Source organism: Octopus sinensis, linkage group LG16, assembly GCF_006345805.1.
Source record: "Octopus sinensis linkage group LG16, ASM634580v1, whole genome shotgun sequence".
NCBI lineage: Eukaryota > Metazoa > Mollusca > Cephalopoda > Octopoda > Octopodidae > Octopus > Octopus sinensis.
This window is the reverse complement of record NC_043012.1, coordinates 55,555,443-55,574,408: the sequence shown is the minus strand read 5'-3', so window position 1 is coordinate 55,574,408 and position 18,966 is coordinate 55,555,443. Positions and strand designations below refer to the sequence as shown.

Genomic DNA, 18,966 nt, shown 5'->3' with positions numbered 1-18,966 from the left:
AGTGGCTGTGTGGTAAGTAGCTTGCTTACCAACCACATGGTTCCGGGTTCAGTCCCACTGCGTGACACCTTGGGCAAGTGTCTTCTACTATAGCCTCGGGCCGACCAAAGCCTTGTGAGTGGATTTGGTAGACGGAAACTGAAAGAAGTCCGTCGTATATATGTGTGTGCGTGTGTTTGTGTGTCTGTGTTTGTTCCCCAACATCGCTTGACAACCGATGCTGGTGTGACCGATAGAATAAGTACTAGGCTTACAAAGAATAAGTCCTGGGGTCGATTTGCTCGACTGGAGGTGGTGCTCCAGCATGGTTACAGTCGGATGACTAAAACAGGTAAAGAGTAAAGAGAGACTTAATGGGTAAAATAGAGCCCAGTCAATACTGCAAATAAAGCAAGGGACGAGTTCTTGGTCAGCTGATGCTGTGAACATGTGAACAGAGCAATGGGTAAGCTGCTGGTCAGTCAATACTCTGAATTAAGCAAGGTATAAGCTCTTGGTCAGTTCATCATCATCATCGTTTAACGTCCGTTTTCCATGCTAGCATGGGTCGGACGATTTGACTGAGGACTGGCAAACCAGATGGTTGCACCAGACTCCAATTTTGATCTGGCAGAGTTTCTACAGCTGGATGCCCTTCCTAACACCAACCACTGCAAGAGTGCAGTTGGTACTTTTACATGCCACCGGTACGAGGGCCAGTCAGGCGGTACTGGCAACGACCACGCTCAAATGGTGCTTTTTATGTGCCACCTGCACTGGCAACGACCTCACTCGAATGTTTTTTCCTGTGCCACCAGCACAAGTGCTAGTATGGTGATGCAGGTAACGATCACACTCAAATGGTGTTTTTAACGTGCCATCAGCACGGAGGCCAGCTTGTTGCTCTGGCAACGATCTCACTCATATGGTATTCTTAGCACGGATGCCAGTCATTGAATTTGATTTCGATTTCGATTTCACTTGCCTCAACTGGTCTTCACAAGCAGGGTTTAGTGTCCAATGAAGAAAGGCACGCATAAGTGGGCTGGTTACACCCCTGGCATAGGCCACAAGGTATAAGATGCTGTGATATGATTTGAATTTCAAGTTGCAAGTAATTTCCTTTTCCAATGTCATTCATGACAAAAAAAAGTGCATGAACATCACAGCATCCCATTTCTAGCACTCTTCAATTATAGGGCCTTTGCGCTTTCTCAAAAAATAATAAATAAATAAAAACCACTGTAGCTGTTGTTCTTTAGCCCCAGGTCACCTCAAGTCAGATCCAGTGGACTGACAATCTAAAGCATTCAAGCCATAGCCATCCCGTCGTACCTTTTATCAAAAAAATGCATATCCAGGATTAAATTATTAAATGTAGCCTTCTGTTTTTAGGAGAGTAGGGCACGATTTTAAGGGAGAAAGGGCCAATAATTTTGCTTAGGGAACATTTAGTTAGGACACTGATTACGTTGGAAGGCTTACTACTACTACTACTACTACTACCACTACTACTACCACTACTACTACCACAACCACTACTACAATGATTACTACTACTACTACTGCACATAATCTTTGCCAGTGGTTCTCAACTGGGGTTCAAATGGCCCTTGGGGGTCCACGTAAGATTTTGTTGTTAAAATTTATCTGCAATAAACAAAGGTTTTACTTCTACAAAACACAAAGCATTTTTTTTTAAAAATACAATTCCTAATAATATTTAATCATAAAATTAGAATAGGGAGTTTTTAGACGTTGAGTGGCTAGGAGGGTTTTAGGGTTAGTGTTGCAGAAGAAGTTGGGGGTGGAAAGGATGGGAGGGAATTTTTCACAATGCCAATTTTTGGCAATTTTCTGGAACCTCCGTATCCGAAAACAGGGATTTTTGGCAAAAAAAAATTTTTTAAATGAACAAATTTGGGAGAAAATGGGGGAACGGGCTGAGAAGTCTTTCCAAATGGAGTCCAGTAGTTCACCTCTGTTTAAAAATGGCATGGAATCCTTCGTGTTTTCCAATATATTCTGTGATGCCAACATCTTTCTCTGTCAGTGATTTTCTCTGGATGGTATTTTCAGCTGCCTCTACATCACCGTCAGGGTTAACATACTCTTCATCAAGCGCTGCCACCGATTCCTCTGTCTTTGGACTTACATCTGTGACGTCAGTCTGAAAAAACAGAATAAGTCAGTGTTACATTATTTTATCTTACAACTACTATACACATACACACATGCACACAGAACATATATGGACAAATAGAAAATATATATACACACATACATGTATGTTTATAAATATACGCAGGAGTGGCTGTGTGGTAAGTAGCTTGCTAACCAACCACCTGGTTCCGGGTTCAGTCCCACTGCATGGCATCTTGGGCAAGTGTCTTCTGCTATAGCCCCGGGCCGACCAATGCCTTGTGAGTGGATTTGGTAGACGGAAACTGAAAGAAGCCCGTCGTATATATGTATATATATATATATATATATATATATATATATAAGTGTGTGTGTATATGTTTGTGTGTCTGTGTTTGTCCCCCTAGCATTGCTTGACAACCGATGCTGGTGTGTTTACGTCCCCGTCACTTAGCGGTTCGGCAAAAGAGACCGATAGAATAAGTCCTGGGGTCAATTTGCTCGACTAAAGGCGGTGCTCCAGCATGGCCGCAGTCAAATGACTGAAACAAGTAAAAGAGTAAAAGAGTATATTCTCTTGCTCTCTCCCACTGACTGGTTAACCATGTATCTCCTCCACAGCACCACACCTGTTTCTGTCTTCATTCTTGATCCCTCTCTCTCTTTTTCTGACCAGTATCATTTCTACAAGAAATGTTTTTCACTCTCTGTCACACTCTAACCTTACACCATCTGGCACAGGATCCCCTCCTCCAATACTCCCTCCCTTCTCAAAGGATCTTTGTCTTGCAAGTTATTTGGTGACCCTGCCAGTTTTGTATTGCTCATTACTGATTTGAAATTCATTTTTGCCATAAATCAATCAATAAACAGTAAATAGCTTTTTAAGTTTGCAAATTTAGGGTAATTTTAGCCAATTAAAAGCCACAAACATATTAGTGACTGTTTCCATAGTAACAAGCCAAGCTGTTGTATAGCCTGCTTAGCAGTCTGTTGCTTCCTGTCTGTGAAATTTTTTCCCCCATGAGAGTTCTGGACCCCTGTAATGAACTCATTTGCATACAGCCAATCAGAGCGTTGGGTTTATTAAATTGAAAGATGACATCCACATGCAACCAATGGAAAGTAAAGGGAGATAGTAAATGGTACAGTGGTACTCACCGTTCTATGGTTGACTCATATCTCTGAGAGTTTATGTGGCGCAGGAGATATGAAAATTGTAATTTGTCTGAAATATTACTTGAGTGCATTGTAAAACTTTCATTTTTCATTAACTGGACTACAAAATGTGCTGTTTACTCATTTTTTTTTTCCGAACCGGAATTACTGTTTGTTTTCTCTGCTCCAACGGATATGTGTTTTACTAATTTTTTTCACATTAAAGGCATATTTCTACTCTAGGCACAAGGCCTGAAATTTTGGGGGAGGGGGCCAGTTGATTAGATTGACTCCAGTATGCAACTGGTACATAATTTATTGAGCCCGAAAGGGTGAAAAGCAAAGTTGACCTCAGCGGAATTTGAACTCAGAATGTAAAGACATGAAATACCGCTAAGCATTTCATCTGGCATGCTAATGTTTCTGTCAGCTCGCCGCCTTACATTAACCCTTTCGCAACTGTATTTATTTTGAGATACTCTGTGTTTCTTTCAATTACTTTAAATATAACAAAGAATTTAGTAAAATAACTTAGTTATCTTTCAGCTAGTGTTAGGAACATAAATTGTGACTAAGGTTTGGTGGAAAATTTTAATTCAAAACTTATGAAAACAAGACATTTGTACCACAGAGCCAGAGCCGGTTTCAGCCGTGTTGGTAACGAAAGGGTTAAAGGGATACTGAATGCTTAAAACTACAAAATATGTATCATTTATTTATTTTTGGTCATTTTTTATTATTAAATGCTTAAAACACATGCTATCGTTGTAATGTTGACATTATTGTTTTGTCACGTACAGAATGACAGCTTCCAAATCCTGTTGTCTGACTGGGTAAAAATTATCAAACCCTCATAATTAAAAAAAATTTTCTGAAACAAGTACATCAAGTAAATTAGGCCCTGAGATTTAACGTGAAAAATCACATCAATAACCAAATTTGAAAATTTTCATTCAAGTTTAATAAGTACAGACAAGAGGATAAAGTCCACATGCTGTAACAACTATGTGACTGTAAAATTAAACTTCAAACATATTGCATCTTTCAGATACTCACCTCTGTTGATATGGTTTCCAATTTCTGTTTTTTCACACTATTTCCTTCATGTTCTTCCTCATTTACTCTTTTAGCATTGGTCTGTTCCATCTTGTAGTAGCAAATTTCACAGAGAAGTGTAGAGAGGAAAATACGAAAACAAAAAGAAAAGAAAACTGTTATAAATGGTGTTTTGGATCACTTGGTAATATAACATCTTTTTGATAATATTGGCACAAAATCTCAATATTCTTTTCTACTCTAGGCACAAGGCCTGAAATTTTTGAAAAAATCTCAATAGGCGCAAGAGTGACTGTGTGGTAAGTAGGTTGCTTACGAATCACATGCTTCTGGGTTCAGTCCCACTGCATGGCACCTTGGGCAAGTATCTTCTACTATAACCTTGGGCTGACCAAAGCTTTGTGAGTGGATTTGGGAGGCGGAAACTGAAAGGATCCTGTCGAATATATGTATGTATATATATATATATGTATGTGTGTATATATTATATATATATATATATATATATATAATATATATATATGTATGTGTGTATATATATAATATATATATATATATGTATGTGTGTATATATATATATAATATATATATATGTATGTGTGTATATAATATATATATATATATATATATATATATGTATGTGTATATATATATATATATATATATATTATATATATGTATGTGTTATATATATATATATATATATATATATATATACATATATATATATATACATATATATATATATACATATATAGAGAGAGATAGATAGGTAGATACACATATATATGTATGTATGTGTGTGTGTATGTGTTGGTGTGTCTGTGTTTGTCTCCCGCAACATCGCTTGACAACCGATGCTGGTGTGTTTATCTCCCCGTAACTTAGTGGTTTGGCAAAAGAGACCGATAGAATAAGTACTAGGCTTACAAAGAATAAGTCCTGGGGTCGATTTGCTCGATTAAAAGTGGTGCTCCAGCATGGCCACAGTCAAATGACTGAAACAAGTAAAAGAGTAAAAGGGAATATTATAGGGGCAGGTGTGGCTGAGTGATTAAGAAACATACTTTGCAACCATGTGGTTTCCGTAGTAAAGACTGACTTCAGGATTTTGGACGCCCATGGAGGAAATGACAAAGGAACAAGATGACTGGTGATTCACCATGCTCAGGAAGACTCATCTAAATCTTGGGGGAAATGAGGTCCTAAAACACACTTTACAAAGGGGTGCTGAAAAAAAGTTCCTGGCTTTAAGGGTATCATGAAAAGCCTGGTTGGGAGTCCAACCTTGCAAGTTCTTTCACAGAGCTTAGAAAAACTGAAGGACTGCTGTAATAAGTGTGTGAATCTGGGAGGGGAATATGTTGAATAAAATCGTAATTAACTGGTCTTCCTGTATTTTCTTTTAGCTAAAGCCAGGAACAATTCAGCACCCACTTGTATGTCTATGTTCCAATACCAAATCTGTTCCTGTCAAGCATTTCCCACAACTCTTCTTCCTAACTGTCATCCCTCTGTCACTCTTCTGACTATGGCACTACTCATTCAGCTGCTGTAATTATATAACAAAACTGCACATATTCCATCCTCTATTGTACTCCCAGCCTTTGGGACTACATTCTTTTGTCACCTTTCCCACATTCTCAGTATTATCTATTCCCATTTTATTTTATAGAGAATACTCCTTTTCCCTAAGCTACATTTTATGATGGTCATATCTCATCCTTCCATATTTGCTATCCTTCTCAACACCCTTTCAGATCTGCCACCTATGGTCTCTTCACCTTTGTCACTCAGTGAGTATCCACCCCTAGCATAGCTAGAGGGGAATAGAGCATGTGGCACCACTTTTGGGTCTGCTGTAGACAATAAGTATCTTTTGTAGGGGTCTGGGAGTGGCAAACTGAAGGGTTGTCTGGGTGCAGTAAACTGAAGGGCCACCCTGGGCGACACACTCTAGCTACGCTAGTGTACATACCTCTGATCTATCTCTTTCCTCCAGCACTTCACAGCTTCCTATTTCTCATTTATCTACAGTTTTATCACACTGCCACCACAACCTTTTGCTCTGTCACTTCTCCTTCTCCTCTCTGGTTAGGGTATGGTCAGTCCTCATCACTCCGCAAGGAGCATAGGGCCAGTTTCTTGGTGTGTATATTCCTCCCTGGATGGGACGCTGGCCTGTTGCAGGATTACTTATGTTTACCAGCTGAGTGCATTGGAGCAACTTGAAATGAAGTGCTTTGCTCAAGAACACAATGCATTGCCCAGTCCAGGAATTGAAACCAAAATCTTACAATTATGAGTGCTAAACATCCTAACCACTAAGCCATGCACCTGCACCTCCTCTTCTCTGACCCACTCCTATTATCTTCATCGCAACCCACCTGATATTTACCATCAACCTCTCCTTGCTCACTTTTCACTGCATTCATTTCTATCCTCATTTCTAACTCTGTCATTCTCCTTGCTTACCCTTCCCAGTCATCTGTCCCCTTTTTCTTTTATAATCATATTCTTGTACCTTGAGGCGACACCCTAAAATCTCATCACCACCATTATTTCTCCCTTTCCAGCTGAATTAGCCATTTGTTTACAGTAAGCCACCTATTTCTGTCCATCTATTATAATTTAGCCTCTCAGCACTTGGAATACAGGCACCTCGCTAAGTATCACACTCCAACTCATTTGAGCTGTCTTGTCTTGTGAGTTACTTAGTGACCTCACTTGTGCTGGTGCCATGAAAACATGTACCCAGGAAACATTAGGATGGGCATCCAACTGTAGAAAACATAACAAAGCAGACACTGAAGCTTGAAGTAGTCCTCTGGTTCACCGGATCCAATCAAACCACCCAACTCAGGCCAGCACAGAAGAGAAACATTAATGATAATGATGATGGGATGTGTGTGTTTGGATATATTCTTTTTGACTCTAGGCACAAGGCCCGAAATTTTGGGGGGAGTTGGGGCAGTCGAATAGATCGACCCAAATACGCAACTGGTACTGAATTTATTAACCCCAAAAGGATGAAAGGCAAAATCGACCTTGGTGGAATCTGAACTCAGGATGTAAAGACAGACAAAATATCGCCAAGCATTTCACCTGGCATGCTAACGTTTCTGTCAGCTCACAGCCTTGTTTGGATATGTATATATTGTAAGACAATATCTGGACTTAAAGACATATGCTAGTTCACAAAAGACATTCCTTTAGAATCAGATTCCAAATGGCAAAGATGTAGAAGAAACCTAAATAATATCTGTCACTTGTGTTTTAAACCCTGTCAGTCAGCAGCTGGTCTTAAAAGTCATCTAAGGGCTCATCAATGGAGTGCTTGTGCTGTGTGATAGAGTGGTAGATATTTAACCCTTTAGTGTTTAAACCGGCTGTATCCGGCCCAAATATTCTACACATTTTATGCTCAAACTGGCCAGAACATGCATCTCACACCTACCCTGCAATGTCATTCTAAAAATAAGCAATTACATCTTTCCTATCTTGAAGGTACAAAATAATATCAGATAAATTTTTTTAAATGTGAATAAATAAGGGTTACTGTTGACAAATTAATCTGAACGCTAAAGGGTTAAATATACCTTCTTTAACTACATCTATGCGTAATTCACTATTTATTTTCCTAACTACTGATGTCTATATATCTTACTGTATACTATCATAGCAGCTTTTTATATATTATTATATTATATTCTTTCTTCAACACGAATACCAATATATCTCCACACACTTTCACATTTACAAGTGTTTATATATATATATCATCATCATCATCGTTTAACGTCCGCTTTCCATGCTAGCATGGGTTGGATGAATAACTGAGGGCTGGTGAACCAGATGGCTGCACCAGACTCCAATCTGATCTGGCAGAGTTTCTACAGCTGGATGCCCTTCCTAATGCCAACCACTCCAAGAGTGTAGTGGGTGCTTTTACATGCCACCGGCACAGGGCCAGTCAGGCAGTACTGGCAACGAACTCGCTCAAATCTTTTACACATGCAACCGGCACAGGTGCCAGTAAGGCGATGCTGGTAACGATCATGCTTGGATGGTGCTTTTAACACCCTACTAGCACGGGGCTCGAGTGCCAGTAAGGCGACACTGGTAACGATCACATTCGAATGGTGTCTTTTATGTGCCACTGGCACGGAAGCCGGCTAGCCGCTCTGTCAAGGATCACACTCGTATGGTGCTCTTTGCACCCTGCAAGCATGGATGCCAGTCATCAAATTTGATTTCGATTTTTGGACTTGGGACATGCTGGAGCACCATCTTGGAAAGTCTTAGTAGAATAGATCAACCCCAGTACGTTTACTGAATCGATGTGTTATGGGGACCTAAACAAACTGACCAATACGTTTTTGTAAGTCAGAAAAAAAGCCTCCTCAAAAACAGGTACTAACATATTATTACAATAGCTGCTATGAGATTATATATTCTCATATTCAGCTGTCTGTATATCTTACTATGGATGGTGGTGGGGCAAAATGAGTTCGATCTGATTTCTTGTTATTTTCTCTCATCTTGTTTGAAATTATTAGGTGATCCTTCAGTTTGACTTGCTTGTTTCCATGACAACTCGACAATTCACTTCGGATGTCTTCATGCTACTAAAGTGTGTCTGTGTGTGCTCGTTCTTATGTGTGTGCTTGTTCTTGTCTGTGTGTTTGTTCTGACACACAGACAAGAAGCACGCACGCACACACACAGACACACAGACAAGAATAAGCATGCACACACACACAAGAACAAGCACGCACGTACACTCAGACACACTTTAGTAGCTGTTACGGAGATCACGAAGATATCCGAAGTGAATTGTCGAGTTGTCTCGGAAACAAGCGAAGTCTTGTTATTGTTATGTCGAGTCAAACCGAAGGATTGCCAATTATTACATTGCAAGTACTGCATCATCATTTTGAATTGCTACATTATATTTAGGAGTAAAAATTGGTCAGCATAGTTGTTATTGCTGAAGCTGAGAATCAGAAACATAGTCAGGTGACAGGTCCTCTTTTGTCAAGAAATTTTCCCTGAACTTTGAACCAAATGTATTTGAGGTTGCTAACAATATATACCTGGATAATTTTTGGTGTTTAACAATCAGTATTCTTTTCTCCGCTGGATTCCAAATCAATTTTTCCCCACACTAATGTTTAATTTATTAATTTTCAAGTTTCAAAACACGATATCTAAAATAGGGTAAAATAAGTAATAACTAATTTCAATAATTTCTTCTTTTTAACCTCATGGTGTAAATATATCATGAAGAGGTCACTCGGGTCTTTTTGGCTTGAATGGCAGTTTTTAAAAATAATTTCCACATAACTAAACACTTTTAAACTTCGTATACTGGTAGAATGTGTTTATAAAACATCTTTTTCTCTTGACTCTATTGAGAAAATTCTAGAGTTTGTAAGATATTTGTTGTTTTTTTTCTTCAGTTTCTGCAATTTCAACCAATCAGTGACGTCCATTGAGGTAAAAAACATTCTGTGCCGTATGAATATGTCCCTCGTTTAAGAAACAGATTGGGTTTATTTACAGTTGTGAAGAAAAAAAAGATACCCTTCCCCCCACCTCTAAACCTAACCAACCCCAAAATAGATTGAAATGCAATAGATCGATACTAGGGTCATAATTATGAGTGACTATTTCATATGACACCGCTATAAAAAACTGCCGTTCAAACCGAAAAGATTGGTTACTCCAGTTGATCGTGAAGTTAGAGAATATTTATTTTATGTGGAGTCTTTTTTTTTTATCTAGTCGAGTTTCATTAATTACATATCATGCCATTTTTCCCGGAGCCTCATTCATTTGACCTAAATCTTATTTCTTGTTTTTTTTACATTTCTGATGTCTAGAGATGAATGCTGATGTGCATGAGTCTATTTTCTAGAGAACTGGAGTGGCAGATTTACCTTATCTTGCCTTACTCATTTTGCCCCAGCCAAATTTCTCAATGAGAATGGAAAATAATTTTCTGAAATAGCGATCAGGTTATATTACAATGCTTTTAATGCATTTAAAGACCATTTGATTAGGTGATATTGTTTTTGTAAGGCGATGGTCCTGTATGGCCGCTGTCAAATGACTGAAACAAGTAAAAGAATTTGTAAAAAATATATTTTGTCCCAAAGTAAAAAATGCAGTAAAAACAGCCCACTTCCCCCTCCCCCATACTTTAATCAACAAAAGGTAGGGTACTACTTAAGAAGAGTGGTCACGGTGCGCGCACTCACGTTACTAGTCGATCCTTACTTTGTGTTTTATTTTACTTTGTTTTAAAACAATTATTTACTTTGTGTAAACAAATTGGCGATCTTTCGTTAACGAAAGATCGCCGTTTCGGAACCACAAGTGTTTATATATCAACATACTATATACAGTCTAGATTACTTGTTGCAATTTTAAAAATTGCCTTCAGTGATGATTTTTGTATTGACTAAGATACTACTTCCACTTGCATCTAAAGAAATTCTATCGAATTCCACCAATACTCTTGGTATAGATATTTAGGACAATTTCTTTGCGACTAACTTCGGTCGCACGTGTTACAGTGGCTAACCACAAAAAGCAAAGAAAAAACTCATCCAAGGGAAGTAATTATAACATAAGATTTAGTCGAAGGGAGATAATTACCATACATCAACGCGAAGGAAGTATTTTTGTTCATTTAATAGATTCCTTTTTGTTTTTCACGTCGTTGAAATTCAAAACTATGTCGATATTACGATAAATGGTAATTGAATAAAAATAAAGCAAGAGAGAGATGAGACTGCAATACGAATTCCGTCAGTTAGCAACTTCAGAAGGATAATAAAACGGAAGTTGTAAAACCCGTTCTTTTGGGTAAATATAAACAATTGTAAATTTCCTCGGGAAAAAAATATTCTAAAAATCAAATTTCTTACGAGAAGATAGGAAATAAATGTGATTAACAGTCATACCTTCCAACAAGCATTTAACGATGTATGTAATGTAAACTGTAAAAACAACAAACAATCTGGAATCGAAACCGAGACGAGGACTTTGTTCTTAGAGAGTTTAACTCCTACACTAAATTACTACTACCACTACTACTTTCTCTAAATAATTTAAAATAAAGAGCGTTAGTGAGCCTTTGACGACGATATAATCGTTTAGAAAGCAGAAAGAGTATTTTTATAGGTTAAAGCACGAATGAAATAGGGTTGTTTGTAATGGTAATAATGTCAACTTACTTGGGACGAGTGTCGTTAGTGTAACCACCACGTTACTGGTTTAGTAAACGGAACTTAAAACAACCATTTTACCTCAAAGGGAGACAAATCCTATATAAAACTTCACCTCCACATTTGTTGATCGCGGGTTCCATTTTTATTTATGTATTTATTTTTTTAAAGTCGGCTGGCTGCTGGAATCGTTAGTGCTCTGGATAAAATGCTTGGCGCCATTTCGTCTACCTTTACGATCGGAGTTCAAATTCTACCGTGATCGAGTTTTCCTTTCGGAGCTTATAAAATAAGTATCAGTTGAACAATGGGGTCGAAAGTAATCAATTTAGCTCCACCCGCAAAATTTCAACCTTTGTGCCTATAACAGAAAAGATTATTTTTATTTAAATTTTTTTTTTTTTTTTTTTTTTTTTTTTAAATTTAAGTAGGCTAGCTGCTAGAATCGTTAGCATGTCGGACAAAATGCTTAACAGTATTCCTTTCGAGCTGGCAGAAACGTTAGCACGCTGGGCGAAATGCGTAGCCGTATTTCGTTTGAGTTCAAATTCCGCCGAGGTCGACTTTGCCTTTCATCCTTTCGGGGTCGATTAAATGAGTACCAGTTATGCACTGGATCGATATAATCGACTTAATCCGTTTGTCTGTCCTTGTTTGTCACCTCTGTGTTTAGCCCCCTGTGGGTAGTAAAGAAATAGGTATTCCTTTCGAATATTATGATGTGAGTTCAAATTCCACTGAGGCCAACTTTACCTTTCATGGTCGATAAAATAAGTACAAGTAGAGCACTGAGATCGATGTAATCGACTTGCACCCTACCCCACAATTGCTGGCCTTGTGCCAAAATTTGAAACCGTTATTATTATTATTATTATTATTATTATTATTATTATTATTATTATTATTATGGAGGCGGCAAGCTGGCAGAATCGTGAGTACGCTATTCGAAACGCTTAGCAGTATTTCGTCCGTCTTTACGTTCTGGATTCAAATTCCGCCGATGTCGACTTTGCCTTTCATCCTTTCGAGGTCGTTAAATTTTGTACCAGTCAAGTACTGTGTCGATGTGATAGATTTACCCTCCCTACAAACTTCAAGCCTTGTGCTTTATTATTATTATTATTGTTATTATTATTATTATTATTGAGTGAGAGAGCAGTGCATGCCATCAAAGTGACACTGGGGTAAAATATACGAAGCCCAGTATACCCATCATGACTACTCGTCTGATAAGGGTACACTAGGCACATGCATCACAACCATATGTGCGCGACATGGTGATCTCATATCAAGATAAACAGCACATGACTTTGCAGGTGGGGTCCAGTTAGAATTTTCTTCTGGTCGAGTAACCCATCCCGCTCAAAAGGTCCCGGAATAAGGCTTGTTGAACGAAACACCCATGTTTCCAGAGGTGAATTATACAAACCCCAAAGAATCCCTTTCAACATATGGCTATGATGTTCCCCCACTACTTCTGCTCATGATCAGAAATGCACATATTGCCAGCCACTAAGGGACATGCTCAACTGGTTGAGGTCAAGCAACTGACAAGCATTGAGCAGAATATTTGCTGTAGCCTATCTTTTATACCAAGACAAAACAATGTATATGAATAACACTTCCAATCAGTTAAGATCAGCAGCCATGAGAGTCACTGCTTGGTACTGCATCAGGGCATTTATCATCATCATCATCATCATTATTATTATTATTATTATTATTATTATTATTATTATTATGAAGGCGGTGAACTGGCAGAATCGTTAGCACGTCGGGCGAACTGCTTGGCGGTACTTCGTCTGTCGCTACGTTGTGAGTTCAAATTCCGCCGAGGTTGACTTTGCCTTTCATCCTTTCGGGGTCGATAAATTAAGTACCAGTTCCGCACTAGTGTCGATGTAATCGACTTAATACCTATGTCTGTCCTTGTTTGTCCCCTCTATGTTTAGCCCCTTGTGGGTAATAAAGAAATAGGTATTTCGTCCGTCTTTACGTTCTGAGTTCAAATTCCGCCGAGGTCGACTTTGGCTTTCATCCTTTCGGAGTCGATAAAATAGGTATCACTTGAGTACTGGGGTCGGTGTAATTGACTGTCCCCTTCCCTAAAATTTCAGGCCTTGTGCCTATAATAAGAAGAATTATTGTTGTTGTTGTGGTTGTTAAGCAACAAGACGGGTAAGGGTGATTAGGTGGTGGTCTAGGGCTTAGGAGCGGGAGACCCCAGCCCTTGGAAAAAAAAAAACTTTGGTCGTCTTGTTGTAGTCGAGGGCTCTTCGTTGACGCCCGACACCACAGAGAGGTGGCCCTTGAAGTCGCAGGAAATGGAGATCTCCAGGTCCAAATTCTTGGACGGCTGTTGTTGTTGCTGCTGTTGTTGTTGTAGTTGTTGTTGTCTATACATAATCTACCACAGTGGTTCTCAGTCAGGATCTATAGGGTCCCGAAGGGTCCATTTAAGATTTTGGGGTATCCATAATGCTGTTTTGAGGGTTCGTGAATAAAGTTTGCTTTAGATGTATCTATTGGTATGTATTGCAAAAAACAGCCAGATTTCTTTCACGAAAAACAAAATAGGAATTTTGAAAGAAGTTTCTATTTTACTAGTTTTTAAACATCGAACGGCTATGGGGGTCTACCAGAATAAAATAGCAATGAAAGGGGTCCATAGAGTTTTAAAAATAGTTGAGAACCCCTAATCTACCATATTTCGGTTTTATATTTAAGTACTAAAAAAAAGTTGGACCTGATGAACAGAATTCTATATTTGTCTGTTTTATAAAGTAACAGGTGAAGAAATGCGCCTTTTGGATACATGCCTCCTAACAAGTTAGTCACTTCTATATCACATTAGGCTCTGGAGCCTACCTTTTTCCATAAATTGGTGCGACAAATTATCTCCAGTCAAGTTATGCTGATTCCCTGCCGTTTTTCACCAGAGAAAGATTAATGTAACGGAGCACATGTAACCAACGACGGTCCAGGCTGAATTATCCAAACGATGGATTAACTACAACCACCAGAAGCTGTAATGCTCCTTGCTTGATCCATTGCACCTCTTTACGAAGGAATAAAGTCTCACTGTTATTTTAAAGTTTACGCAAAATTTATATAGAACAATGGTATACATGATTCAGTAGTAAAACCAAGGGAGACTTTAGACTCATCATAAAATACTCTTGAGCAAGATACTGTATTTCACGTCGCTCCAGTCCACTCAGCCGGGGATAATGAGTTGTACTTGAAATTCAGAGGATCAGCCTTGTCACATTCTGTACTACATTGAATCTCTCTTAGATCTACGTTAAGGGTACGCGCGCGTGGGTGCGCCAGCCCCTTGCACGTTAATTTCACGAGCAGACTTACGTTGATCGGATCAACTTGAACCCTCGTTGTCGTAACCGACGAAGTGCCGGATCCAGGAACCTCATGCACTGTCAATATATATTTCTTTATTGCCCACAAGGGGCTAAACATAGAGGGGACAAACAAGGACAAAGGGATTAAGTCGATTACATCGACTCCAGTGCGAAACTGGTACTCTATTTATCGACCCCGAACGGATGAAAGGTAAAGTCGACCTCGGTGGAATTTGAACGTCACATGAACTGCAGCAGCTGTTCGTTTTTGTTGTGTTGTCCTTAGAAATTTCCCTGAAACCTTAATTTTTTAATCCTTTAAAACCATTCTCCTGTTTGTTTTACACTAATGGTGACATTCCTGTTGATGGGTGAATCCAACAAAACACTTTCCGATAGATTCAATTGGATTTCCTCTGTCGATGGAACAGCCTCTCACTGCACTAGAAAAAAACTTCAGCCTGTATATCACTTTAACTTTTCTGGACTTCTTTAGTTTGATCTTCATCATGGCTTAGGTTGCCGTTTGATCAAGTGTTGTCAGCACTCGCCTCATTTCGATACGGACATGAATCGTTCGAAGGCACAGCCGTTTTAGCGCCGCCTGTTTGGCGTTGCTGATTCGGCGCAGACTTATTTGACATAAGACGTTTTAATGTCTCTCTTGTTCTGATGTTTCTTTTGTTCTCTTCCTCCACCACTCTCCCTCCCTCCCTCCTTCCCCCCTCTCTCTCCATGTGTATGAAGAAAAGGGAAGTGTTTGTGTCAATCATGTCCAATAAATAAATCCTCTCTCCCTTTCTTTCTCTTTCACTCTTTCTGTTTAAATGTGCCAAAAAGCAACGTCGCCGAACCAGGCTGAATGTCCAGTCAGCCGTGTCAAATCGTCTGCTTCCAAACAAATTGCACCAAATCATTTCCATCTGCCTCTCAACACGGGTTGTGGTTATCTCAGTGACAGCCTCCATGGTACTTCTTATTGGGTGTTGTTGGTTGCCTGGTGCCATTCTTCCCTTCGCGGATTTCTCCTTCGATAGCTGCTGAAAGGAAGTACATTTCGATGGCAAAGAAAATGGAGTTACTTGTACGCAACCATTTACGATTCCCTGTCCCAGATCATGCCAATAGTCTTTTGGCCGTGGTTTTTCTATTGTGCGCCCACACATCCAACTATTGACCAGTAGCATCACTAGGTTTTACATATCTAGATTTTACTGTCTACGTTTTACTGTCTAGCATGTCTAGGTTTTACTGTCAAAATGAAAGATGAGATGGTCACTGCTGGAACGATTTTGATCATAGATCTGCTCTACCAGAGCTGATCTAGATATAAACAACCATTCTTTCTCATTCTGGCACAAAGCCGGCAATTTTGGGAGGAGGACGAAGTCACTTACGTCTACCCTGACCCCGAAGGGATGAAAGGCAAAATCGACCTCGACGGCATTGAAATTCAGAATGTAAAAAGCCGGAAGAAATTCTGCTAAACTTTTTATCCGGCGCGGTAACGATTCTGCCAGCTCGCTGCCTTAAAGTTAAATAACAATAACTGCACATTTATGTGACTAGAAGTACTGAACATGTAAAAAAAAAAAAAAAAAAAAAGACTGATGTCTGTCTTAACAGGAATAAACTGCACAGTCGGGAACAGAATATGAGCCTGTGACCTCTTGATCTGCTGAACGGCACGCTCAAAGATTCTGTATTTCACATGCGAAGAAACTAATGATTGCAATCGCATAGTCTCTATGTATCCCTAAATTAGCTGACCCTAACCCTATAGACTGAATTGTTAAACTTCATCCTGTTGACAAATTTTGTTTAAGGAAGAAATTTGAGGCATCGTTCTAGAAAAGTTGGCTCAAGTTTTTCCTTTGGTTATAACGACAGCGAGTCACGAGGATCCGTGGAAGCAGCACGCTCGTAACCGACAGAGTACAAGATCCATGAATCTCATACACTATCCGTATCTTAAAACTATGACTTAAAAAATTTCGGAAAATAAGCCGAAATTTAAGAATTGAGGGGTGAGGAGGTTAATGAAAATTAAGAAAAAATATCACTATTGTTTTTAAATTAAGTTTCATTTTTTGTTTGAAAATTAGGGAGGTGAGGATTATAATGGTGTCACTAATTTCTAATTTGTTATTATTATTTTTTTTTTACTTTCACGGCTTCTCCCATCGTTTTAAATCTATTGTGTAAAAAAACATTGGCCAAAATCATTACTTAGTAGGGAAACTAAGTAAAATCATAAATTTAATTTTCCGTTTTTTTCTACCGAAAAGGCGTCTCCCATTGTTTTTAAGTGCGTTGTGAAAAAAAGTGGACAAAATCGGTCCGGAAGCCGGGTGGGAGTAGGGGGATTAATAAATTTCCAAACATTTTTTTTCATAAAGAACTTCCCGTCATTTGCAAGGGTGTAGACAAAAACAAAAACAAAAAAAAATGAAAAATCCCCGTCAAAACGAAGAAAATCCAATTTACGTGGCTGTGCTATTTCCGAAGTCCGCCAAGGCCTTCTATTGTGAAAATGACCAGGCAACGACAGGATACTCAGCGAGTGTGTATCTATCTATCTATCTATCTATCTATCTATCTATCTATCTATCTATCTATCTATCTATCTATCTATCAATCAATCAATCTATCAATCAATCTATCAATCTATCTATCTATCTAGTGAACAGGTAATATCCAGAGATACGCAATATAGAAAACACGCAGAAGCGCTCAAATGATTTGAACTTACACTCCAAAATTTTTATCGAGGACTAAGTCCGCGAGATAAAGAATGGCTATAAGGTGAGCTGATGTGGAGATAGAGATGCAGTTAAACACACTTGGACTTGATATATAAAACATACATACATAAATACATAAATACATACTTACATACGTACATACATACATACATACATAATACATACATACATGAAAATATATACAGGAGAAACAAAATCTGAAAATATTTAGATGATGAACAATCATGTAAAAATGTAGGTATATAAATATTTATGAAACAAATTTATATGAAGTACAAAGAATATTGAAAACTAAGGGAGAGAAAGCATGGCAATTTAAGCTCGACAGCTGTTTCTGGGGGTTCTGAATTGCGTAATAGTTATCATGTTCATAATTGGCAGTTGGAGTGTGCAGAAAGTCAAAGATATGCATATCAACATTACCGTAAAACCGGCCGCCTTCGTTAGGGTGGGAAGATCGGCAAAATAACAATTCACATAATATTGGACTTCAATTTCCATACCTTCTCTTCTTAGTCATCTGTATTCTTTGTACTCCATGTAAATTTGTTTTGTAAATATATAAATATTTCTCTGTTTATATATGAATGTCCATCTTCTGAATATTTTACATTTTTTGTTTATAATATGTTTATAATATGTATGAACACGCGCTCACACACACACACACCACACACACACACACACACACACACACACACCGTCTTGGCTTAACAGCCCTCACCGTTTGTTTTTACTGTTTTCTTCTCACTGTCCTGTTTTTGTTACCACTTTCACCCTCCGCAAAAAATCCCAAATTTTCTTTAATTTGCTTTGCGGAACGGACTGTTTTAACAAAGTCGTGTTTTGTCCCTACCTTCGGACCGCGGAGTAGATAACACAGGGGACAACTGATGAAGGGAACGTTTTTTATGTTGCCTATCTCGTTTCTCTGTTTGTTTGTTTCTTTCGTTGTTCGAAAAAACATTTGTTTACTATGTTTTTGTTTTTATGTTCTCGTTTCTCATTTTGTCTACGTTTTTTTTATTTCCTGTATGCATGTAGGTATGTATATATATCTGTAGGTATGTACATATATGTATGTATATATGCATATATTTATATATTATTTATATTATTATATATATGTATATATATGTGTGTATATATATGTATATATATATATATATATATATAATTTGTGTAACATTTTCCCGTTTTTTTTTCCCGTCCTTGTTTTCGTATACATTCGCTACTTTCTTCCAAGGAATCTAATGCTCTTAGCTTAGTTTT

The 18,966-nt window shown here is 38.4% G+C and overlaps 1 protein-coding gene across 1 annotated transcript in view; it reads right to left on the bottom strand.

Moving 5' to 3' along the window:
• LOC115220332 (pseudouridylate synthase 7 homolog) overlaps nucleotides 1-11,736 on the bottom strand; it is a 39,832-nt gene extending 28,096 nt beyond the window's left edge. Inside the window, 3 exon segments of the mRNA XM_029790431.2 lie at nucleotides 1,959-2,149; nucleotides 4,336-4,425; nucleotides 11,580-11,736. Of these exon segments, the coding sequence (XP_029646291.1) occupies nucleotides 1,959-2,149; nucleotides 4,336-4,425 (281 nt within the window). The 5' untranslated portion in view covers nucleotides 11,580-11,736.
• Between the last annotated feature and the right edge of the window lie 7,230 nt (nucleotides 11,737-18,966).